The sequence below is a fragment of the Dendropsophus ebraccatus genome, chromosome 14, assembly GCF_027789765.1.
Source record: "Dendropsophus ebraccatus isolate aDenEbr1 chromosome 14, aDenEbr1.pat, whole genome shotgun sequence".
In the NCBI taxonomy this organism is placed as follows: domain Eukaryota; kingdom Metazoa; phylum Chordata; class Amphibia; order Anura; family Hylidae; genus Dendropsophus; species Dendropsophus ebraccatus.
Window position 1 is genome coordinate 36427718 of NC_091467.1, and position 25694 is coordinate 36453411.

The following is a 25694-nucleotide window of genomic DNA, read 5'->3' on the forward strand; positions in this document are numbered from 1 at the left end:
CACCAACAGATTCCGCAGCACTTTACAATTCTGGGGTACATACATAGACAAAATTAGACATTACAGAGATATACATATAATTATCCATACATGAGGAGTGAGGTCCCTGCTCACATGCATCAGCTTACATACTACTAGGACCTTGGTACACCAGTCCCACCCTCAAAATCCAGAAAGTTGCAGTACATCTAACAAATCCTTCTAAGCTGATTTATTACACAAGGTGGAGAATATCTAACATGGCTCATTAACAAAAAAATAGTTCTTAATGTATACACTAAACCCTTCAAGATCAAAATGCTACAGATGCAGTGCTTCAGTATTATGTGCCCTCTTAAGTGTCTTTACCACAAATGCCCCCTTTAATGCTCACCTAAAGTTCCCTCTTGTACCTTATAGTGATCACTTCCTGCTTTTTTCCCTCTAAATTTTCACTACTTCCCTTCCCTTTCTCTAACAACCTCCACTTACCTCTCCCCTCCCAATGTTCAACCATGTTTACAGGTCTTCCCAACTGAAGGGACGAAATCTCCAAGTATACCTTGCTAATATTATAGTCTCTGCATTAGGCACTGTCTCAATATTCTCAAGAAGGGAAAATTTCACACTGCATTAAAGGGACTTTCAAATGAACAACACTTATTACCTCTCCATAATTGCTAGGCCCCCTACTGTTCATGAGAATGTATTGAAGTGCCCTGGCCACTCCCCTGTGACACTCCAGAGCAGTAATAAAAAGCTTTTTTTTTAGGTGATTGTGGCCTCAGACAACAACAATAAAGGTATGGATAGTCTTTCTACTTTGGGACGTCTTTATTAGCTGACAGTTTCCCTTTAATAATTGTCATGTCCCAAGACTGGTTTCTATTCATTGACATGCATATGTGTTATTCTGCTTTGCTTTTTGACCCTCCTATCTTCCTGTTCTCTAGCTGCAGTGTTGTAGCTCCTCCCCTCTCCCTCATGTTAGCAGCCATTTTCATGTTAAGACAGTGCATGTACCTGTATGTTCCTGCTACCCCTGGCATATTATATCCTTTTCACCCCGTTGTACCAGCATTTCTACAGGGTTTCTGCACCAAATAAAGCTGGAATCTTCCTACATGCCTCTACAATGGAGTTGACGCTATCTGACAATATGTGACTTGGTGTGAGTACTGGTTGAAGCACAGATATAAGACTATCTATAACCCCACCTGCTCATAGCCAGGTTGTTGAGTCAGAATAGTGAAAAGGATCATAGACTGTCAGTCACAGCTGTGGGGACAGAGACTCAGCTTCAGATACAGCCATAGCAGCTACCTGCAGTGTCCAAGGGATCATCAGTGTGTGTGAACTGGAGCCACAGTGCAGACTCTCATCATAGAACCTGCTAGCAGCAGCCATCTTCCTTCAGTGTAACCCATCCTGTGTGCATCATGGCTGAGGGACACTCAGTTCAGGGAAGCATGGACCCCAGTCTGCAGTCCAGTGATAAGGACAAACGCTCTGTTAAGCCTACATGGAAGGTTAGAGAGAACCTTGAAAGCCTGCAGCATGAACTTGCATCAGACATTATGAATCTGTGGAAAACTTTACAGGCACATGTCTCCACCATGTGCTTGCCTGAATATGTATTACCACTAGAGGGAGCCCTAGAGCAGCTGTCCACTATGCATGAGCAATACAAACTGAAATGTGAAGAATACCATTGCATTCTGAAAAGAATCAATACTCAGGACAGTCTAGAAGAATTGCAAAACTTCCAACATCTTAATGTTGAACGAGACGGCTTAATATATGAAACTAAGTCTAAAATAAAAGCAAGAATTATGCAACCTCATGAAACAACATCTTGTATTTCTGAGTCTACAAGACGCTCAAAACGCACGTCTAGGTCACGATCTTCAAAATATTCCACACTAAGTGAGCAGCTTATAAAGGCGCGTGCAGAAGCTGAAGCGACTAAGATTCAGGCCACTTTTGCGCAAAAGAGAGCAGAATTAGAAGCAGCTGCAGCGCAGAAGAAAGCTGAAATGGAAGCAGATGCAGCACAGAAGAAAGCAGCCAAAGAAACAGATACCGCAAGAAGAAAGGCAGAAATAGAAGCTCTGCAGAAACAATGTGAGCACGCTACAGCCATGGCAAGGTTGAAGGTCCTAGAACGAGCAGCCAGTGGGAGTGAAAGAGACAGTGTTGCCTTGAGCGGAATGGATGCAGAGGATCCTCTCAAACGTACTAGAGACTATGTGTTAAGCCAAAACAGTGCAGATATTTCTTCACAGCAACAACACATTATTCCTTCTGCAATACCCCAAAATCAAGATCAGTACAACACTCTGCCTGTTCATCATCCTGATACTTCACTCCGCATAATTAACCATGGCCCTACACCTCTGCAAGCTCATCACAGAAGTACACAGGTGCAAGCCAAGATGCCAAACCCTAACAATGGCCTAGCATCTTACCAAGCCACAGGTAAGCCTATGGATAGCAAGCCACCTCCTGGGCTAAATGCCTATGCAGCCTCATTTACGCCTGTGTTTCTTAGCCCGAACTCTGGAGACAACGTGGCCAGCACTACTCAGCCAGCACTTCCTTGTCCAAGCTCAGAGCGTACAGACATGTCAGAGTTTGCAAGATACATGTTACGCCGTGAACTTACTAAGACCGGACTTACAAGGTTTGATGACCAGCCTGAGAACTACAGAGGCTGGAAATGTGCCTTCAGAACCGCAATTAGTGACCTTGGCATCACCGCTGCTGAAGAGCTAGATTTACTCATCCGGTGGCTTGGCCCACAGTCCACAGAACGTATTAAGAGACTCAGATCTGTCCACATTGGTAATCCAGCAGCAGGACTCACATCTGCCTGGGAGAGACTAGAGCGTACCTATGGTAGTCCTGAAGCAATTGAGAGTGCTCTCTTCAAACGGTTGCAAGGTTTCCCAAAGATATCTGGTAAGGACAACCAGAAATTCCAAGAGCTTAGTGACCTACTTTCAGAGCTTCAACTAGCCAAGACAGACACTCACCTACCTGGTCTCAGCTACCTGGATACTGCTCGTGGGGTAAACCAAATAGTTGCCAAACTGCCATATGGCTTTCAAGAAAAATGGACTACAGTTGGTTCAAGATACAAAAGAGAGAATCAAGTCTCCTTTCCTCCATTTGACTACTTCTGTGAGTTTATCAGCAACATTGCAGAATCCAAGAATGACCCAAGCTTTTACTATGGTGAGTCCAGTGGCCCTGGTTCACCTCCTTCTAAATATGACAGCCCACGCTCCGAGTACAGAAAACACAGAGGTCCAGTGTCTGTAAAAAAGACTGATGTTCTTCCCACTACCTCATCAGCTTCTGAGGAGCCCAGCTATAAGAACAACCAAGGTGAAAAGATTGAGAACCCCAATCGCCAATGTCCTATTCATAAGAAGCCGCATCCTCTCAAGAAGTGTATTGGCTTCAGAAGGAAACCACTCCAAGAACGCAAGGAACTGCTAAAGAAGTTTGGAGTATGCTTCAGATGTTGTGCTTCCACTGAACATGTTGCTAAGGACTGTAAAACTGCCATAAAGTGCATAGAATGTGACAGTGAGAACCACGTACAAGCTCTTCACCCATCTCAGTCCAGCCCTACACCACCTACAGATTTCCCTCCTCTAGCAAAGCATGGCGGGGAGAACACAGATCAAGCAGCAAAGCCTACCACAGTATCTTCTTCATGTACAGAAGTCTGCGGAGAAGACCTTTGTGACAAGTCCTGTGCAAGGATATGCCTAGTCAACGTGTACCCCAAGGGTCAGCCAGAAAAGACTGTAAAGGTGTACGCCATCTTGGACGACCAGAGCAACCGATCACTTGCAAGGTCAGAACTTTTTGATCTGTTTAACCTAAAGGGAGATGCTTACCCATATACCCTGGGCACTTGTAGTGGCATTACAGAGGTTTCAGGGAGAAGAGCCAGTGGACTTGTAGTAGCTTCTCTAAATGGAAATCTAGAGGTACCTTTGCCTACACTTGTTGAATGCAACCAGATACCATCAAACAGAGAGGAGATCCCTACACCAGAAGCTGCTCTCCATCATCCTCATCTAAGGACCATAGCCAGTGAAATACCAGCTCTGGATAATAATGCAGAGATCCTACTTTTGCTGGGAAGGGACATTCTCAGAGTGCACAAAATACGTCAGCAAATTAATGGACCGCATGATGCACCATTTGCCCAGCGCCTTGACTTAGGCTGGGTTATTATAGGCAACGTCTGCATTGACCGTATGAAATGGCCTACCAAGATATCCTCATTTAAGACTCATATATTGCCAAATGGTCGCAGCACTTATTTTCAGCCATGCCCACATCACTACCTGGTGAAAGAAAAGATGAGTAACTGTAAGGGGCAGCATGACCAGCAAGATGACATGAACATTTGCCTTCCATGGGATGATAACCTTGGGTCTACAGTGTTCAACATCACAAGTGATGACAACAAGTTGGCACCTGCTAGAGAAGATAAAGAATTTCTCAAAGTAATGGATAAGGAATTCACTCAAAATGATTCCAACAGCTGGGTAGCACCTTTACCCTTCCGTACTCCAAGAACAAAGCTACCAAACAATCTGCAGCAAGCAGCTTCAAGATTTTCCTCTTTAAAGCGCACCTTAAAGAGAAGGCCAGAGATGGAAAAACACTTTGTAGACTTCATGCAGAAGGTGTTTGACAGAGACCATGCAGAACCTGCACCGCCACTAAAGGAAGGAGAAGAATGCTGGTACCTACCATCCTTTGGTGTGTATCACCCTCGGAAACCTGACCAGATCAGAGTGGTGTTTGATTCTAGTGCACAGTTTGAAGGCGTTTCTCTCAACAATATGCTCCTCACTGGTCCTAACCTCAACAACAGTCTTTTAGGGGTCCTAATGCGCTTCAGACAAGAACCTGTTGCAGTAATGGCTGACATTCAACAGATGTTTCATTGTTTCATTGTTAAAGAAGACAACAGAAACTATCTTCGGTTTTTATGGCACAAGGACAACAACGTCAACAAGGAAGTCATAGATTATCGAATGAAGGTGCATGTCTTCGGCAACAGCCCATCTCCTGCTGTAGCAACCTACGGACTGAGAAGGACAGCCCAACAAGGTGAGAAGGAGTATGGTTCTGATGCTCGTCGGTTTGTTGAGAGGAATTTCTATGTTGATGATGGACTTAAATCTTTACCAACAAGTGAAGAGGCAGTTGATCTTCTTACCAGAACACAAGAGATGCTGTCTGCAGGGAATCTCAGACTTCACAAGATCATCTCCAATAGCCATGAGGTAATGAAAGCCTTTCCCTCAGATGATCATGCCATCAACTTGAGAAACCTTGATCTCAGTTCTGACGCTCCTCCTGTGCGCAGCCTAGGGTTGCTGTGGAACATTGAACAAGATACTTTTACTTTCCAAGTGTCTCCTTGTGACAAACCTTTCACCAAGCGAGGAGTTTTATCTGTTGTGAACAGTATTTATGATCCTCTTGGGTTCATTGCGCCCATCACCATCCAAGGCAAGATACTACTAAGACAGCTTACCACTGAAAATGCGGACTGGGACTCTCAGCTACCTATTGAGAAACAACAAAGGTGGGAAAAATGGAAAAGGTCTCTGGAGGTATTAGAGCAACTCCAAGTTCCACGTTGTTATGCCCCCAGCTCCCTTTCAGCGGCCATCAGAAGGGAAGTCCACATCTTCTCTGATGCATCAATGGAAGCCATAGCTGCAGTGGCCTATCTTAGGATTACAGGAGTCAGAAATGAGACACATTGCGGATTTGTCTTAGGTAAGGCAAAACTAACTCCAAAACCTGCACACTCTATACCAAGACTTGAGCTTTGTGCTGCCGTGCTAGCAGTTGAAATTGCTGAAGTATCTGCTATAATCAACGCAAGGCCTTTAGTTCCAGTTTCCTCAGACCCTGATTCTCCAATCATCCTTACTCCAGCGACACTTCTTACCCAGAAGATTGGAACTTCTGATATTCCTCCAGGCACCTTTGACCACAGTGACATCTACAGACGCCAATGGAAACAGGTTCAACATCTGTCTAATGTGTTTTGGTATCGGTGGAAGAGTGAGTATCTTCACATGCTCCAAAGCCGTCACAAATGGCAGACTTCAAAACCTAACCTCCAGGAAGGCGACCTTGTTCTTTTGAAGGATAAAGAAGCCCATCGTAATGAATGGCCCATGGGTCTCATCACAAAGGTCATCCCCAGCGACGATGGAAAGACTCGTAAAGTGGAAGTCAAGGTAACAAAGGGAGGTTCAGCAAAGGTTTTCTTCCGTCCAATTCATGAACTAGTGCTCCTTCTACCAAAAGAAGAAGTTACATGAGTGACTTGGACACCCACACAGCTTATGGCGGGGAGCATACCACCATGGACTATGGCTGTGTCATCACTGATAACCTCCTCCTGTGGATTACAGTGTGGGTTGGTGGAAGTGTTTGCAGTCCGCGGCTTCCCCAATCCGAAGATGGGTTTATTTGAAGTTTCTTCGGGATTACAAATCTTCAACTTCAAGATTTGGACTTATTGTTTATTGTTTGCACGTTGTTTTTCTCTCTTGTTTTTCAGGTTTCAAGAACAACCTTGGACTTTCAGGACATTGTTCCGATTTGGAATATATTGTGAAATCTAAAGATTTCAGACGGGGAGTGTCATGTCCCAAGACTGGTTTCTATTCATTGACATGCATATGTGTTATTCTGCTTTGCTTTTTGACCCTCCTATCTTCCTGTTCTCTAGCTGCAGTGTTGTAGCTCCTCCCCTCTCCCTCATGTTAGCAGCCATTTTCATGTTAAGACAGTGCATGTACCTGTATGTTCCTGCTACCCCTGGCATATTATATCCTTTTCACCCCGTTGTACCAGCATTTCTACAGGGTTTCTGCACCAAATAAAGCTGGAATCTTCCTACATGCCTCTACAATGGAGTTGACGCTATCTGACAATATGTGACTTGGTGTGAGTACTGGTTGAAGCACAGATATAAGACTATCTATAACCCCACCTGCTCATAGCCAGGTTGTTGAGTCAGAATAATAATTGTGAGGAATTCATATATAGGCAAAGTGCATAACTTTACATTATTTGCAGAATAACCTTTATTTGCTCAAACTGTAATACCCCTTAAAAATGGCCAAATCCTTAATAATGAAAACAGATCTGCCGAGTCTTTTTAATTAAAGTCACATGAGTGACGTGTTTGTTTGTTGCCTTGGCTGATAATGTTGTGTATACCTGTACCCAGGTAACAGAGTAAGGACATGTGGTCATGTAGCTGTCCGTAACTGAGATAGGATGACTGGGTTACTTCTTGAGGAACTGTATTGTGCAGCTTGGGAAAATCTTTATACAAGCGCTGTATTTTATAACATTTTCCCCTACACTCCATGCATTTTATCTGTACATACAGTCATGTACTGTAGTGGTTGGTGACTGGTTCGCCCACCTTCACTTGGTTCTACCAATGTAGAATCTTCAAGCCTTACTTATAGCTCTGGGATGCTTTAACTTATCCAAGTGAATCTGAGTTTTTTTCATGCTCAAGCAAACCAGAAAATTAGGATGGAACAGTTAGATACTGAGTGTACAACTCTGGTCCTAAAAGACAGGTAGCCTCCAGGTAGCCTAACTGCAGAAGAATATTTATTAAAACAGAATAAAATGAAAATGAAAATAAAATGAATAGTTAAAAAAAAATTGTTTGTAATAAATAAATACCCTTAATTCGTGATGCAGTATTAACGGCTAGAAAAAAATTGACTGCAGGTCACGGAAGTTTGTTGCTTCCACACTGTATATGAATTATAAGAGGCATTAAGGTAAACACTCTCATGTTAAATGATAAATTTGGACCTTATAGCGTCACATATAAAGTTGTAGCGGGATTGATGGCCCTTGAATGAGTGATGTCACCGCTCCCAGATAAATGCATTCTCCTCCTGTGTTGGTGAGGATATATAACAGCGCACTTCTCTGTCTCCAGGCTCCTCACTAAGGAGCTGGCTTGAGTTTGCAGTGTATCAGACTATGCGACTGCTCCTGGAATCCCAGCAAGTAGCTTACTGCGCCTGAGTCCAGCTCTAAACATCCTGAAGCTGACAGTTGTGGTGGATGCCCAGGTGCCAGTGATAGCCGCGCGCTCACTGCAACTGTCAGCACGTGAACCTCGCTCCGATATTAACAGATAACCCTGGAGTCCCAGGTGGCATAGGCAGCGCTTCTGTGCCCGTGCCATCCTATGTATCAGGCATATACTGCAGCCATATTAATTAAGGCCATGTTCTCACTGCGTATAACAATGGCCGTTCAGTGACCTGGCCGGGTCACAGAACGGCCGGTGTTCCTGAAGATCATCCCGGCCGGTATTGCAGTACTGGATGATCTTGATTTCTGGTAAATTCAGATGCGGGTGCATTCGAGTGCACCCGGATCCCAATTCACCGCTACACACAATGAAGCGTGCGACCGGAACCATTGTGTGAATTCACTTTCTCAATGAATAGCGGCCGCAAAAAACTGACATGTCAGTTTTTCGTGCGGCCGGATGGAATCCCGGCCAGAGCGTATACTATGTGTATATGCTCTGGCCAGGATTACATTCATTCAAATACAATGTATGTTTAGCATAAATCATGGCAAATTGCAACAACGGCCGTGATTTATGCTAAAAATACGTTGTGTGAACATGGCCTAACAGTGTAGCGGCAGGAGTGCGTTAATATTTGTCATGTTTGACATTATCTCCACTTTCAAAATCTCAGTAAAAATTCCTGTCTATACTCAAGGCTGAAAAGCCTTACTGGACAGGGAATTCTGATACTTGGGGGGTTGCTATTATTGTAGTTAGTTTATACCAGGGTTTCTTAAATTTTTTTAAATTCAGGTCTCATGAGCCAACCAAATGTGACGTTGGTCCCAGCTGTGATAGTGCTAAATACCACAAAGCAACATCCACATTACCTGCACCAACCAAAGTGTAATGCAGTGCAGATAATACTGCCTAGCAGGAAAAAAACAGCACTGTGCAGCACAAAATACCTCTCTAGCAGTACCTATAAAATACAACATTCAGCACAAAACAACTCCCCAACAGTGCCAAACTCACACACGGTGCAGCAAAAATACACACTTCAGCAGCTCTAAGCAAATACAATACTGGAGCACAAAATACCTACAGTATCAGCAGCGCCAAATACCATAATGTACAGTACAGTGTACCACAAAATACTTCTCAGGCAGCTGCACACAAAAACCACAATGCAGCACAAATATTCATATAGCTTCCACTGCCTCCTAACATTGTGCGATAATACCTTTAAATCGCCCTTTACTGCAGAGAGGGAATGTTTACAGCATAGGGAAGAACCACAGAGGGGGAGGGAGATATAGAGTAAGGGGACTACGAGTTCCTGGCTGCGTATCTATCCTAACACAGTTGGGAAAAATACAGCACCAGCACTATATTAGAAATAATAATGCTGCTAGGTATATATATATATATATATATATATATATATATATATATATATATATATATACACACACACATACAGAGGGCAACTGGTACATACCTAGTGTGGACTGTGCCTTTAGACCAGGGGTACCCAACAACTTTTTTTAGTGAGGGGCCACATACCAGGGTCTATTGTCAGGTGGAGGTTCCAGCTGAACATCAGTAGGAAACGTGTTTTGTTACTTTTCACAAACCTTGAACTATTTACATACAGAATTGATGCTTATTAGTGGGGAAACTGGCATTTTTCTCTCTCAAAAGCCCTTTGAAATGAGATACAAAGGGGGTGACTCCCCCAGTAGTATATAGCCCCCCTGTGCGCTCTCCCGCAGTAGTATATAGCCCCCCTGTGCACTCTCCCCCAGTAGTATATAGCCCCCCGTGCGCTCTCCCCCTGTAGTATATAGCCCCCCTGTGCACTCTCCCCCAGTAGAATATAGCCCCCCTGTGCGCTCTCCCCTTGTAGTATATGGCCCCCCTGCGCGCTCTCCCTCAGTAGTATTTAGCCCCCTTGTGCGCTTTCCCCCTGTAGTATATAGCCCCCCTGTGCGCTGCCCCAGTAGTATATAGCCTTCCCTGTGCACTCCCCAGTAGTTTATAGCCCCCCTGTGTGTGCGCTCTCACCCAGTGATATATAGCCCTCCTGTGCGCTCTCCCCCTGTGGTATATAACCCCCCTGTGCGCTCTCCCCCTGTAGTATATAGCCCCCCAGTGCGCTCTCCCTCAGTAGTATATAGCCCCCCTGTGCGCTCTCCCTCAGTAGTATATAGCTGAATACAGTAATTCCTCTCTTCTCGAACTTAATGGGTTCTGGAAGGCTATTCAAGAACCGAGCAGTGTGTTCCCATAGGGAACACTGTTAATGTCCTTAATTGTTTTTCTACACTCCATGGGTCAGGTGCAGAGCACCCAGTCCACAGAGTGTAAAGACTATCAGTAAGTAGTGGTGCATTATGCACCAATACTTACTGTAAAGGAGCGGGGATTCCCCTCATTATAAGGGGAATCCCTGTTCCTTTACAGTGTGTTCCCCACAGCAGAGGCAGAGAGAGAGAGAGAGACAGAAGCGTTCTGCTGTTTGAACTTTCCGCGCTGCCCTTGTTTGTCTCCACTGCGGGGAACAGCTCCTCCAGCCCCTGGACCCTTCTCCAGGCCTCCTTACTATAAAGGAGCGGGGAATTCCCGAGGGCAAACACAGCTCTAAACTGGTGTTCCCCGCAGCGGCTGTTTAAACTCGCCAGCTACTTGAATTTGGGGGGCATTGGAGAGGGATGGCAGTGGCCTGGTGACAGGACCCCGGAGGTCAGAAAGCCGGCAGAGGCAAGCCCGTGGAGAAGCAGCAGCTGCGGCCGGTGTATGCTCTGGCTGGCCGTGGCTGGACCAATGAGCAGCAGCTGGCCAGGACTTGAGGAGGGTGGGCTGCAGCCTGGAGAGGGGACCTCACGAGCTGGACGAGCTGTTCCTCAGAGCGGGGAGAAGCAATGGCAGCTCGGCAAGTTCAAAATGCCTTTCTCTCCTGCTTCTCTGTCTGCCTACGCTGCAGGAAATGTCGGTTTAAAGTTGGCATTCCCCTCATAATGAGAAGAATCCCAGCTCCTGTAACCTTGGTGTTCCTGAACAATAGTTCAGCTGGCAGTTATCTCCCCTAATTTTGTTTGGATACTGAACAATGTTTGAGGTACTACTGTAAATAGAGGTTACCTGTCTCATCTCTAGGTGTGTCCTCCTCCTCCGGGGAAACTAAAGAGAGGTTCTGGAAACTCTGGGTGACTATCTGTCCAACAATCCAAGTAGTGTACATCAAGGTAAATGTAAGTACAGTGGGGAAAAAAAAGTATTTGATACATGACAATTTTTCACATTTTCCCACCTACAAAGAATAGGAGATTTTTATTTTTTATTAGTAGTTTTTATCATAGGTACACTTCACCTGTGAGAGACAGAATCTATTTAAAAAAATCCTGAAAAATCACATTGTTTAAATTGAAAAGTATTTGATAGAAAAACTGAACGTAAAGGAGAAGTCCAGGCAAAGCTATTTTTTTAAACAAGTGCTGGGGAGCATAAAAGTAATAACACATTCTTTCCTCCCCACTCCAGTACTGTTGGCCACGTACTGCTGTTTTGGTGCCCAACCACTCGGTCTGAGCCAGGACCCGGATTGTGATGTGTGCAGTCCGCTCAGCCTGTCAGCAGCCAAGGCAGGACGCCAGCGCTGGAGTGGGGGAGGTAAAAGCATGATATTACTTTTATCCTCCCCTCCCCAGCACTTGCTAAAAAAAATTGATTTCTCCTTTAATATCTGGTACAGAAATCTTTGTTTGCAATTACATAGGTCAGACGTTTCTTGTAGTTCTTGTGCAAGTTTGCACACACTGAAAAAGTGAATTCGTCCCACTCCTCTATCCAGATCTTCTCCAGATCTTTCCGGTTTCAGGGCTGTCGCTGGACAACATTGAGTTTTAGATCCCTCCAAAGTTTTTCTATTGGGTTCAGGTCTGGAGACTCCAGGACTTTAAAATGCTTCTTATGGAGCCACTCCTTAAAGTGACACTGTCACCCCCTTTGTGCATTCTGACATCTCTACACAGGTGTAAAGGGAAAATTTAGCAGTTTTCATACCTTATTTTATATCATACGTCATGTTGCTTGTTCAAGTAAAAAGTGATCTTTTATGAACTGCAGATTGTGTTAAGTGGGCTGGGCCTCGCGGCATTAGCGTCACTTAGCCCACCGTTGATCCCGCCCCCTTGGCGGCCATTGGTGGACCGAACTAGAGGGGGTGGGGCCTCGACCTTTAGGCCAGCCTGTTCCAATGGCTAGTGAGGGGGCGGGGCCAACGGTAGCGTTGGGGGCCTAGCTAAGTGGCGCTAATGCCGTGAGGCCCCGCCCACTTAACATAATCTGCAGTTAATAAAAGATGATTTTTTACTTGAACAAGCATCATGAGGTATGATATAAAATAAGGTATGAAAAACGCTAAATTTACCCTTTACACCTGTGTAGAGATGTCAGAATGCACAAAGGGGGCGACAGTGTCACTTTAATTGCCGTGGCTGTGTGTTTCAGGTCATGCTGGAAAACCCAACCGAGATCCATCTTCAATGCTCTTACTGAGAGAAGGAGGTTACTGGCAAAAATCTTGCGATACATGGCCCCATCCATTCTCCTTTCAATACGGTGCAGTCGCCGCAGAAAAGCACCACCAAAGTATGATCTTTTCACCTCCATGCTTCATGGTTGGGACTGTGTTCTTGGGGTTGTACTTATCCTCCTTCTTCCTCTAAACAAGGCGAGTGGAGTTGATACCAAAAAGTTCTATTTTGGTCTTGTCTGACCACAAGACCTTCTCCTGTGTGTCTTCTGGATCTTCCAAGTGGTCATTGGTAACCTTAAATGGACCTGGACATGTGCTGGCTTATGGAGGGAGACCTTGCTTGCCCTGTTACTGATGGCAATCATTGAGACTGTGGTCCTGGCTCTCTTCATGACATTGACCAGATCCTTATTTGTAGTTCTGGGCGATGTCTGACCTTTTTCAAAATAATCCTTTCCTCAAGAAACCAGATCTTGCATGGAGTCCCAGACTGTGGAACATTGACAGTCATCCTGGTTTTCTTCCATTTACTAATAATTGCACCAACGGTTGATGCCTTCTCACCAAGCTTCTTGCCTCCTGTCCTGTAGCCCATCACAGCTTTGTGCTGGTCTAAAATTTTGTCCCTGATGTTCTTAGACAGCTCTTTGGTCTTGGCCATGGTGGAGAGGTTGAGGTGTTAAGTGTGTGGACAGGTGTTTTTTACACAGGTAATAAGTTCAAATAGGTGCAATTAATACAGGTAATGAATGCAGAGTAAGGGTATGTTTACACTACGTATTAGACCGGCCGTTCCGTGACCCAGCCGGGGTCACGGAACGGCCGGTCTCTGGCCGGATCATCTCGGCCAGTACTTAAGTACCGGCAGGATGATCTTTCGGCCGCAGAGCTCTGATGTGGGCGCATCAGCGCGCGCTCGCATCAGAGCTTCCCATAGCCCACAGGGAAGCGAGCTGCCGGAGCCACTCGCTTCACTGTGTGAACTGACAGGTCTTTCTGCGGTCGGAATTCACAGATCCCGGCCGGAGCGCATACGATGTGTGTCTGTTCCTGGATTTTGCTTAAAAAATCTGTCAGATACATCTGTCTGTGTAAACGCACCATAAGAAGGCTTCTTAAAGAAAGATGAACAGGACTATAACAGAATTCTTGCTGGTTGGTAGGTGATCAAATACTTCTTTTCTGCAACGCAATGCAAATATTTTTTAAAGAAGATCATACATGGAATTTTTTATTATAAATTCTGACTGTTAAAGTGTACCTATGATAAAAATTACAGACCTCTCCATTCTTTGTACGTGGGAAAACTTAAAAAATCGAAAGTGTATGAAATACTTATTTTCCCCACTGTATTCCACAGGTTAAAAAGTTGAATAGAAACCTCAGGCAGGGGAGTACTCTGGGCGGTAGCACTCCACACATGCCCTGGCGTTCCGTGCTGATTTTCAAAGCCCTAAGTGACATCAATGTCTTAAAACTACAGATCCTTCCAGTGGACAAAAATATCCAATGCGTTTTAGTTAATATGATCACCTTCATCAGGGATCCCTTGCGGAGCAGGAGAATACAACAAGGAAATGAACAGGTAACCACTATTTAACTCCATGGTTATATGTCGGACTATTTATTATGTTTTAAAATATGTGTTAAAATAGAAGCAAATATATCCCATTACTCTGCAGGACGATATTACTTTGCATTCATGTTACATTGCTTACCTCATGCAGTATTGTGCAGTATAGATGAACTATGTTCCAGTTGTGCTTGGTATATACATATATATTTATCTAGAGTGTATGCAGAGGGGGGTGTATACAGTATGGGGGAACAACTACAGAAGGGAGGACAGAGGTATAAAGTATGGGGACCACCTGCAGAGGGGGGATGTATACAGTATTGATAACAACTACAGGGGGAACGGAGGTATACAGTATGGGGCCTACCTGCAGCGGGGAGGTGTATACAGTATGGGGAGGGGGGGCAACTACAGGAGGAGGGAGGTATACAGTATGGGGGAACAACTACAGAGGGAGGTATATCATATGGGGGGCTACAGTGTAGAGGCATACCGTGTTTCTCTGAAAATAAGCCCTACCCTGAAAATAAGCCCTAGACCCTTTTCAAAGAAAAAAAAATATTTTCAGGGAAACAAGGTAGCAATACTTTACCATGGCGTAAGGACTGTAAACTTCACAAATAAAATACTGTACAGTGAGCATCATAAAACAGATGTCTCCTAAAGAGATAACACTGACTTTAATGGGTACTGTTGTATCTCCATCTGGTAATAATATTTTTTTGGTCTACTCATATCCTACAAAATAAATGGAACTTGCGATCCTCAATATGGGTGGGAAGGCTATATTTGGAATAAACATCAGCAAAATGAAAGAACAGTATGTCAATGTATACCGGCTCATGCTAGATCCTTTGAAAACTAAGAACCATAGATAATATTCTTCATGTATTGCCGTTTTTATTCTTCTATATAGTGTTTTACTATATAGTATTTACACTGAAAGTTCCATGTGGGTAGTCTTTCTTATGTTGCTATGAATAGTATCAGTATTTAATACTAGAAATACCTCTACCTCAAGGAGCAGCTCTACTCTTTAAGCTATCTGCGCTCTGGACAGCTCATTTTCAAGTATCAGTGTCATGCTACATGATCATTGCTAAATCTACATACAATGCCTAATATATATAGTTCCATGGCAAATCTGTGGTGTTTGGGAACCATCACTGATGACAAAATGGACAGATTTCACCACTTTTTGAAATGACAAATTCTAACAAAGAATATTATGTATAATTAATAGTTAAAACATAGTAAAGATACATTCACACAAGATTGTTTTTCATCCATATTTTTTGGCCTCATGGAAGCAAGGGCGTCTCTATGGGAGGGCGACTGGACATCCCGCTCAGCCAATCGGTGGCTGTGGCGGGGCAGCGCACTGATTGGCTGAGTGGGACATCCAGTCGGGAACCTCCGAAGCAAGTCAGAGCGTGGAGCCGGTAATGTATGTACCAGCATGTGGTGGGGGGGGGGGGGGGAGGGGGGTGTCACTTGCATACTTGCAGCGGGATGTCAATCCTGTTGCAAGTATGTATTCTCTTTGAAAATACACATGTACGGGGTCTGGCTGTCTCACACTTAATGTGACCATACACCTTCAATAACTGTTGACCAAACAGTTATCTTTCCTGTCCTCCCCATACACATGAAAGTTTAGCCAGCAAAATGTTAGGGTAGCATTACAGAGGCTGATGAAGGCCCGATAATAACTGTAAACAAGCGCCGATCTGCTAGATCGGCGCTCGTTTACTGGGCCTATTACACGGCCTGATTATTGTTTAACAAGGGCTGCAGGGACATTGTTACCGATGTCCTTGCAGCCCTTGCTTTTACTTTATACATTACCTGTCCAGGCTGCAGGGCTCCTCTTGCGGTCTTCTCTCCGGGTCCCGCACGCTTCAGCTTCAGAGCGGCCTGTCTGAGCTGACAGGCCGCTCAGCCAATAACTGGCCGCAGTGGTCCCGGCCAGTGATTGGCTGAGCGGCCTGTCAGCTCAGACAGGCCGCTCTGAAGCTGGAGCACGCGGGACCCGGAGAGAAGACCGCAAGAGGAGCCCTGCAGCATGGACAGGTAATGTATATCGTCAGTCGCCGGCTGTGCACCGCTATTACACGTAGCAATGCGCGGTCAGCGCCCGACAATTATAGGTTCAAACCTATATCAACAATCAGCCGATGATCGTTGTCATCGGCTGATCGTTATATTTATTACACCGAGCGATAATCGGCTGAATCGGGCCAAATTGGCCTATTGTTCCGTGTTATAGTACCCTTACTGTGTTCTCTAGATTGCTCTGGCAGAGGCTTATCTCTCTGTGAACAAAAGGAGTTGGGCAAGGAAATTTCATCACGCCCCCTTACACTTTATACTGATGGCCGAAACCTGCCGCCATCCGACATCAGTACAAACTGTATGGGGACCTTTATACTTATAATGGAGGCCGTCTTCTGCTGTACAAAAAAAGTGAGCCAGGGAGTGAACTGCTTAATAATAAGTGGGGGTCTAAACAGTCATACTGGCCAATCAAATCTTTTGTAAGCCAATATCAATTGAATTTCAAGGTATTATATGACCAACAATTTTATTGATTAGAACCAGATAGTGAGATATGTTCTTTTTTTCTTATCTGTTTCTATTTTCTATTTGTATTGTATTTATATTTTATTTTTTATGTGGGCTGCCATCTTGCATAAACTGGTTTATTTAATTATATGCTTTACAGTAAGCCCTGTGGACCATAGGCACCAAATACAGGAACTGTCCCATTCAAATGAATGTGAAAGACTTTTTGGCATGCTCAGTGACTTTTATATTGGTCATCCTACAGGGAGGGGTACACTGAGTTGTGAGCAACAGCTATTGTGTGTCCTTCTGTTCTCTATATACTGTCATGGCACTTCTGTCTTTGCTGATCAGCAGGGCACTGCTGGGAAATAATCTGTAAGAACAGGAAGTTTGAGGACAGTTTAAAGCCCAGTGGGGAGAATGAAAGCTGATAAATTTGAGATTTTTATTTTTCAAATACAGACAGTATATTGGAAAATGAGAAAAAAAAATATAATGAAAATGTCCTAAAAAATAGGTTTACCATAACATGAAAACTTAAACAACGGGTAATTTCCTGATGACACATTCCCTTTGAGTCACATGAACACACATATATATATATATATATATTCTTATTAAAATGTCTGTGTAGCTCAAGTCTTATAGTAGCTACATATTTTAAGACAATTGAAAGGATAAAGAAGAGTACTGTACTGTGCAAGTTCTCGAATATTATGTTATGCCCGGAAGTGAACCACTAAAATGCTGCATCTTGCTTGATCTACGAATCTTACCAAATACATTCATTTTCTTATAATGATCTCCTTAAGGCAAATGCAATGCAGTATATATCTGTCAGGTTGTACTATGCAGAGCAGGCCTGTCTTCCCACCGCTTGTAGAGCTCTACCTGCATACGTAACTGCACTATAAATGTTTAATTCTTATGCATAATTGATGGTGCTCAGTTAGTGAGATGGAGAATGTAACTGAGCTCATGAGAGGCAGCAATGTGACACACACACAGCACACAACTACCTGCACAGTGACCTCTGCACACATGTGGCTTCTCCCACTATACACAATGGGAGCCGTGAGAATGGAACTGGGTATTACTCAGCATCCTCCATTATTTTACATTGTTTTCAGCAGTAACTACATACTATTCGCTTTTCAGAAGAATAAAATAGCTGCACGTTTATACCACATGCACATACATAACTAAACGCTAATGGTAAAATGCTGGAATATCAATGTACAGGTAAACACTATAGGGGAGATTTATCGAACCTTGTACAGAGCATTGGTGGAGCAGTTGCCCATTGCAACCAATCAAATTCCAGCTTTAATTTTTCAGAGGCATTTTTAAAAAATAAAAACTGGAATCTGATTGGTTGCCATGGGCTCCAATGATGCTGTGCACAATTATTAATAAATCTCCCTTTATGTGTAACTATTAGAGAACACTGTTACACAATGGTATTAGATGTTATCAGAGTCATGCACCATCTAAGGAGCGGCTGACCTGATTACTGAAAGGGTGAAGCAACTACAATGGCTGAAGTTACAGCACATCCCATAAAAGCATCCAAACAACTGCCTAAATGAATGTGATGCCACACTATATGTTCCCACTACGAATAAACAATGGCCGTTGCTTGGCACTTAAAACAACGGTCATTGTTTTAAATGAAAAATTCCAATGAAGTAAAGTCCTTTTCATAAAAAGTACACTGTGTGAACATAGCCTTAGTGTGATTTTTCATTTTCACCAATTAACGATAAACTATTGCCAACAAGTGCTTTTGCAAACACTCTGAAATCATTCCCCATAGTACACGGAATGATAGTCGTTGGTTACGCTGCTGTATGCCCTGAAGGAAGTGGTGCATTCTTTTCAGGCTGACACTGTGCTCTGTGCTGCCACCTCTGTCTGTGGCAGGAACTGTCCAAAGTAGTAGAGATTTCTATGGGGATTTTCTACTGCTCTGGACAGTTCCTGTCACAAATAGAGGTGGCAGCAGAGATCACTGTGTCAGACTGGAAAGAAAACACCACTTCCTGCAGAGCATACAGCAGCTGATACTGTACAGATAGGCCTGAGATTTTTAAATAGAAGCAATTTACATATATATAACTTTCTAACACTAGCTGATTTTAAAACATATTGTTTTCCTCAGGATTCCCCCTTTAATGATAATTATGGTAAAGCATGTGTGATAAATGAAAGCTTCTTAGATATAAACACAAATCTATACCTGAATGACTTAGAAGACAAAGATTGGATCAGGTTAGTTAGAGAAGCATTGGTTTTTTTTTTGCCCATTATACCGTAAGTCCAACAGAGCCATCTGTTTTATTCCAGCACAGCTGCATTTAAACGTTTTACTACCATAACTTGGTCATGTGATTATCACCCTGACCCACAATAAATCACAGTGTTTAAGGTGTCAGAGGAAGTGGTCTATCTTCCTTAGGCTGATTTGAAAAACTAAAGCAGAGCTGTGATTGGCTGCTGTCTGAGACAAAACATGTGTCAAATCACTTTTTCTTCATGGCAATCATTCTCTAAAAGAATCCACATTGGATAGGAAAATGCATCAAAACTGTACATGATATGAACTCACACCAACCCTCTCTACATTATTATACAACCTCTATATTATTCTCTAATAATAAAATAAATGAAGCAAATAAAAAAAAGTTCCACAATTTTTCCGTAAAGTCATAGATTGTAAGCATTTGCACGTCCTGATTCCTCATAAGGGTATGTTCACACTACGAAAAAGTTTTTTTTTTTTTTTTTTTAAAGATAATGCTCTTTAAAGGGCGCCTGTTATTTCAGGTGACTTTTTAGGAAAAGCTGCCCTATGTGTACATGAGCACTGGCAATGTATCATATATGTTTATATATGGCATTTTTCTTAAAATTTCTACTTTGCAACTAAGTTAAACCTATAATTTTCAGTTCTTGCAGAGCTGGTGGTCAGAGCCTAACGTCTATGATGTCCACACATAGGAGGAGATCCTGCACATTTCTGTCTTTGTGAACAACCTAAACAGGAGCAGCAGAAGCCATGATAACATGCTAGTTTGCAGTCCTAACTGTGTATAAAGTTGGGGTGAGACCCCTTACTTACAGAGCTATCTTTTAGTTGTGTCTCTCTCTTTGTACCCAGGCACTCCCATCTCCTTCCTCCCCCTTCATAGAGTTACCTTGCTTCTAATGATCCCGGAGCTAGCTACAGAATTGTACAAAGCTGATTTTGTCAGAAGGAAGACAAATTAGCAGGGAGGGAAAGAGATTTGAGATGCTTGATAACAGGAGAAGGAATGCATTTTGTCTGATAAGATATTTTACAAAGTTACTGAAATGAGAGTGCCTATTTAAAGTCCTGACTTGAACTCCGGCAAGGCCTGAAAAAGCCATTCAAGTATGAAATTTAACTAACTAGGCCAAGGCAGATACTGATGGCAGACCTAGAGGAATTTTTTTTAAGTGATACTGTCACCCATTAAATGCTTTTTCACCTAAAAGAAGGCACACGCACCACTAATAAAGATACATCTGCAATGTGCAGCATGCTCTGTGCAAACACGGGTAACAGTATCACTTTAAGCCCCTGGGCATCAGTAAGTTAACAGTAGGAATCCCTTCCAAAGCTTTCAAATCTTTCTCTGATTCCTGTTGTTATGGCAGTATACAGATTTCTATCACCCCCAAAGGTGACTGCACAGGCATAGATACTGATGTATTAGTGTGACTGCACCTTTATGAAAAGCAATCCATGACATACCACTGTTGTGCTAATAGGTTAAATGGGTTGCTGAATAATTATCACATATAGAGGAGTCCTCTGTCCCTGGATAGAGAGGCCTAAAGACACATATCTCTTCTATTATATGTTTCTTTGTCTAATATGTCATACTGTATAAAGATCAGAAACCAGTCAGTGACCAATATACCAAAGAACATGTAAATGTAGGGTCATCAAGTACAGATTTACCACAGGGAAACCTACATTTAAGAAGATGGAGGCAACTATGATCTAAGGGAATGAGGAAAGAAAAAAGAATGAGGAAAGGTTTATAATTGTTATCAATAATTATATGTGCTCATTCTACAGCTATTTGGAAAGGATGTGACTAGTGTTCCCTCTTTGTAGTTAGTGATTGTGGGCCTGGGGTCTTGGGTACTGTTCACCCTGTATGGGATGATGCAAAACAGCAGGAATTAAATATTGTTGTATTGGTGTTGGCTTCAAAAGTGATTCATACATAGCTAAAGTACATAGTTACATAGTTAAAAATGTTGAAAAAAGACAAACGTCTATCAAGTATAACCTATCAGCCTAATGTGTTGATTCAGAGGAAGGCAAAAACCCTCATGGCCCCAGATGCCTATTGCCCATCGCGGAGAGAAAAAATCCTTCCCAACTCCAATATGGCGATCAAAATAAACTCCTGGAGCAGCGTGTCACATGTAATCTAGTACCCATAACTAGTAATATTATATTTTTTAAGAAAAGCATTCAGGCCTCCTTTCAACTTGTTTAGTGAATCAACCATGACAACATCATGCAGCAGAAAAATCCATTGTCTCATTGCTTTTACAGTAAAGAACCTGTGTTGTGAAACCTTCTTTCTTCTTGACATAAAGGACACCCCCTTGTCATGGTTACAGGCCTAGGTGTAAAAAGATCAATAGAAAGATCTCTATACTGTCCATTCATATATTTGTACACTGTGAGTACATCGCCCCTCAGAATGTACTTTAAGTGTCACTGTCGTTTACTGTTTTTTTTTTTTTTTTACACAGGCGATTTTAAGAAACTTTGTAATTGGGTTTATTAGCCGAAAAATGCATTTTATCACTAAAAAGCAGTTTGAAGCTCTCTCCCCTGTCTTCATCACTGTGTATGGAGAGGGGAGGGGTGGAGGGAGATGAGGCACCAAAACAGGACAACAAAGAGTTAATTTAGCTACATCACCGGCTATCTCCTCTGACAGTCAGCACTGACCTCTCTGACTTCTGAATACGGCTTTCATGGAGCTCCCGGCTGTGTAATCTTTTGTTCTCTACTCTCTGCTGCCGACTCATCTCCCTCATTCCTCCTCCCACCTCCCATCTATATAGAACAGACAAGGTTGTGTCTGATGCAACAAGTCACAATTTTCCTGATATTTTGTAGTGAATGGAAAAGAGGAGGGACGGGGGACCTGGGAAAAGTCTTTTTGAATGCAGATAATGGCATATTTGCCTAATAAACCCAATTACAAAGTTTCTTAAAATCGCCTGGACTATTGATTTCTGCAAAAAAAAAAAAATACGACAGTAACTCTTTAAGGGATTTTGGAACCATCCCTTAGATCTATGGTAGTGAACATGTCTGCACATATTCTACAGCCGTAAATGGATTATTACCAGGATTCCTGGAGGGCTAGGGCAGAGGAAGGAGTAATGATACTATCCCTGGTGGCCTAAAGCAGAGGAAGGGTTAGGGCATCCCCAGCAGTCTAGGCCCCAAGGGAAGGTAGGTTTATGAAGTAAAACGTTTCAGTTGGGGTTTGGGTGTTCAAACATTCACTAATCATTAGAATGAGCAAGGAGCCGTACACAACTGTGCACATCACTTCCCAGCTTGTTGTGATCCTGTTGCAGAACACGGCCCCATAGGCTTATTATGGAGCACAACTCCTATATGGATAGGCGGTTTCATGGCAAAAAAATGCCTCCTTTCCTCTTCTCAGGATGCAGATGTACTGTAAGGGTAATGTACCACAATCCACTGCAATTCCATGTACTGTCATTTTAGATTGGTTTACATACTATGTACTATTCTATACTATGGTATGTAAAACCTCTTGTGGCCTGGTGAATACTTTACCCATCCGTCCGATCTGACCTGCTTCTGTGACTCCCGGCTCCCTAACATCCCGCTCAGCCAATGAGTATTTGCGGGACGTCAGGGAGCCGGGAGCCAGAGAAGCAGTCCGGAGCGCAGGTGGGTAATGTATTCATCGGGCCGAGGAATGAAAATTCCACTGCGAGTATGTAAACCTATTCAAAATGACAGGACAAAGGATCACGGCGTGAAATCCACTGCGATCCGGTACGTGTGACCCCATCCTAAGGGTAGCTTCACACGTAGGGAGCACATTTTGATGTGTAGGGACAATTTTTTAAGAAATGCACCAAGGCCTCTATTACTAGGTGCAGACTCAAACACTGGCACAGTCACAGTGTGGGGAGACAAGCTGTACAACCGACTGTTTTACTTCAGCATTTGCCATAAAGAAAATATGACTAGGTCTCCTCAAATGGCCTAGCCCTCCCACCCCCTCCTAACATAATGATACTATGCCAAATCAGATGAGAACATTCATTGTGCAATGGCCACAAACAAGAGCTCATTACTGAACATTAACTGGGTGCCAGGAAGATGAAGTATATTCCCCAGCCTTACGACAAGGCAAAAGGGATATATAACACTTAAATAGCTACTATAAAATATACTGATATGATTGGTGAGGCCAAAAAAAGATTGATGTAAAAACAACAGAAAAAATTATATATGAAGAAAGCGTTAATATCACCGCTAGACTATATAATAAGCTTATTTGTGACCTTACAAAAACTTACTAATTCTCCTTTTTATAAAAGTTGGGGACAGGTTAAGGTATAAAAATGTTAATTTAGGTAACTTTTCCAGATAAACTGTTGTGTATGTACATGAGGAATTATCTCTGAGCACAATGGTGTATATGCAGGATATAACACTTAGGGCCATATTACACAGAGCCATTATCATCTAAAGAGTTATCCAGCACTAGGGATGGTACGAACCGAGTTCGGTTCGGGTTCGTACGAACCCGAACCCTTGGTAATTATTCCCGCTGTCTGCCCGCAGCGGGAGGACCGCCTGGAAAACTGGGATACAGCCCTAGCCATAGGCTGTATCCCAGTTTTCCAGGCGGTCCTCCCGCTGTATCCGCCCGCTGCATGGAGCGGGCAGACAGCGGGAATCCCATGCCGAGCGTTCGGGTTCTTCCGAACCCGAACCTTGGCGGGTTCGGACCATCCCTATGAGCACTACAAAAGAATGGTCACTTTCTTCCAGAGACAGCACCACTCTTGTCTCCAGTTCAGTCCAGTGTGGTTTGCACTTAAAGGGGCTACAAAAACATGGCCACTTTTCCCCCTACTGTTGTCTGCAGTTCAGATATGGTTTGCAATTAAGCTCCATTTACTTTAATGGAACTGAGTTTCAAAACCCCACCCAAACTGGAAACAACAGTAGGGGGAAAGTGGCCATGTTTTTGTAGCGCTGGATAACCCCTTTAAGCTCGATTCACTTCAATGGAACTGACTTACAAAACCTACACCCAAACTGGAGACAAGAGACAGGAGTGGTGCTGTCTCTGGAAAAAAGTGGCCATGTTTTTGTAGTGCTGGATAACCCGTTTAAAAACTCGCTATAACTGAAAATGAAAGTGTAATAAACCTAGTGAATGATAAGTTGTTCATCATCTTTCAACATGTCAAAAAATGATAGATGGTAGTTCGTCAATTGTTCACATATTTGTTTGTCTAATAAGGATCCCTTGAAGCACACAGACCTCTCCTCTCACCTAAACAGAATTGTTAGCCCTCTCCACACTGGTCACACTGTCTGCACCCCCAATTGACATTGCAGCAGCCACTGCTGAAGGTTCCCCCAACACACTGCGAAATAAACACCGGCAAGGGCTCTCACCATGATGATGTCATTAGCTCACCCACAATTTGTGATGCAGAGAGGGCCGTGAGGGCCATTGGTCCCCTGTCATGACGAAGCTGGCATAAAGTCTAACAGGGCCCCATAATGAAGAACGACCCAATAACCCTTACACAACCTCCAACAACTGCCACAACACTTACCGTCCCACAAGGTCCATTCTGGCAGCCAACCCAACCTCACCTAGAGGCCAAGACCTGGGGGGACATTTATGAAATCTATGCCACTGACGTACATCAGGGATAAGGCACAAATTTGCCCGTTCTACCTGGTGTACACCAGCTGTATCCTTGTGTGTGTGTGTGGGGGGGCGCAGCAAGGGGGAAGAAGAGGCGTGGCCTACTACTGCCCACAGGCGTAAATCATGGCAGAAATCTACACCTGCTATAAGCAGGTGCAGATTTGTTGCCCCCGGGCCAGCCAGTTTTAGTAATTCCGAATGGGAAAAGGGGGTGGGAGCTAATTTAAGACTGGCGTACTTGTACATCAGTCTTCATAAATGTCCCCCTGGTGCTAAATCGTAAGGTGTTGCCAGCGATGGAGCCTCTGGTCCAAAATTCCTGGGCCCTGAACTGGATCTGGGCACTGAATGGTGACAATAGGAACAAGATCAGCAGCAGATACAGCCAAGGTGGCAGTACAGAGAAAAGGCTCACTCCTCACTGACAGCTGTTGTAAAATCAATGGCGGGATGGATTTTTAAAGAAGACCTGTCACCCCCCGTGCCGGGGTGAAGACCGCCTGACCCCCTTCTAGAGACCCTTATACTTACCCCTTCTCTCCAAGTCCAACGCCCATAGAGTCCGACGTCCGCAGAGAATGAATGGAGCCATTCATTCTCTATGGGCGTGGGACCCATCTCTGCAGCGAGCGCGCCGGGCTTCCAACTGGGATATCTCCGTCCTGGGACCGGCTCCAGGCGCGGGACTTGGAGAGAAGGGGTAAGTATAAGGGTCTCTAGCGGGGGGTCAGGCGGCCTTCACCCCAGCACAGGGGGTGACAGGTTCCCTTTAATCTAACTTCTAATGGCTGTGAAAGGCACATATGTGAGCAACTGTATATGAGCAACTGTATGTGAGAAGTTGAAGTCGCTAGATCACATGCACCGCACCCTTAGGTCTCCTGCACACATTGGTCTTTGGCCCCCATAGTCCAT

The 25694-nt window shown here is 43.7% G+C and overlaps 2 protein-coding genes across 6 annotated transcripts in view; one reads left to right on the forward strand and one right to left on the reverse strand.

Annotated features, from left to right (window-relative positions):
- The window catches only part of USH1G (USH1 protein network component sans), a 70746-nt gene that overhangs the window by 6548 nt on the left and 38504 nt on the right, over window positions 1–25694 (reverse strand). The gene's annotated exons all lie outside the window — the stretch shown is intronic.
- Window positions 1419–20986, forward strand: LOC138772827 (uncharacterized). The gene is made up of 4 exons (XM_069953546.1): window positions 1419–6984; window positions 11255–11349; window positions 13996–14220; window positions 19729–20986. Exon 1 carries the CDS (start codon window positions 1419–1421, stop codon window positions 6351–6353), a length of 4935 nt encoding a protein of 1644 aa, XP_069809647.1. The 3' UTR covers window positions 6354–6984; window positions 11255–11349; window positions 13996–14220; window positions 19729–20986.

Coding starts and splice junctions, on each gene's coding strand:
- LOC138772827 (XM_069953546.1), top strand. CDS start 1,419: ATGGCTGAGGGACACTCAGTTCAGGGAAGCATGGACCCCAGTCTGCAG.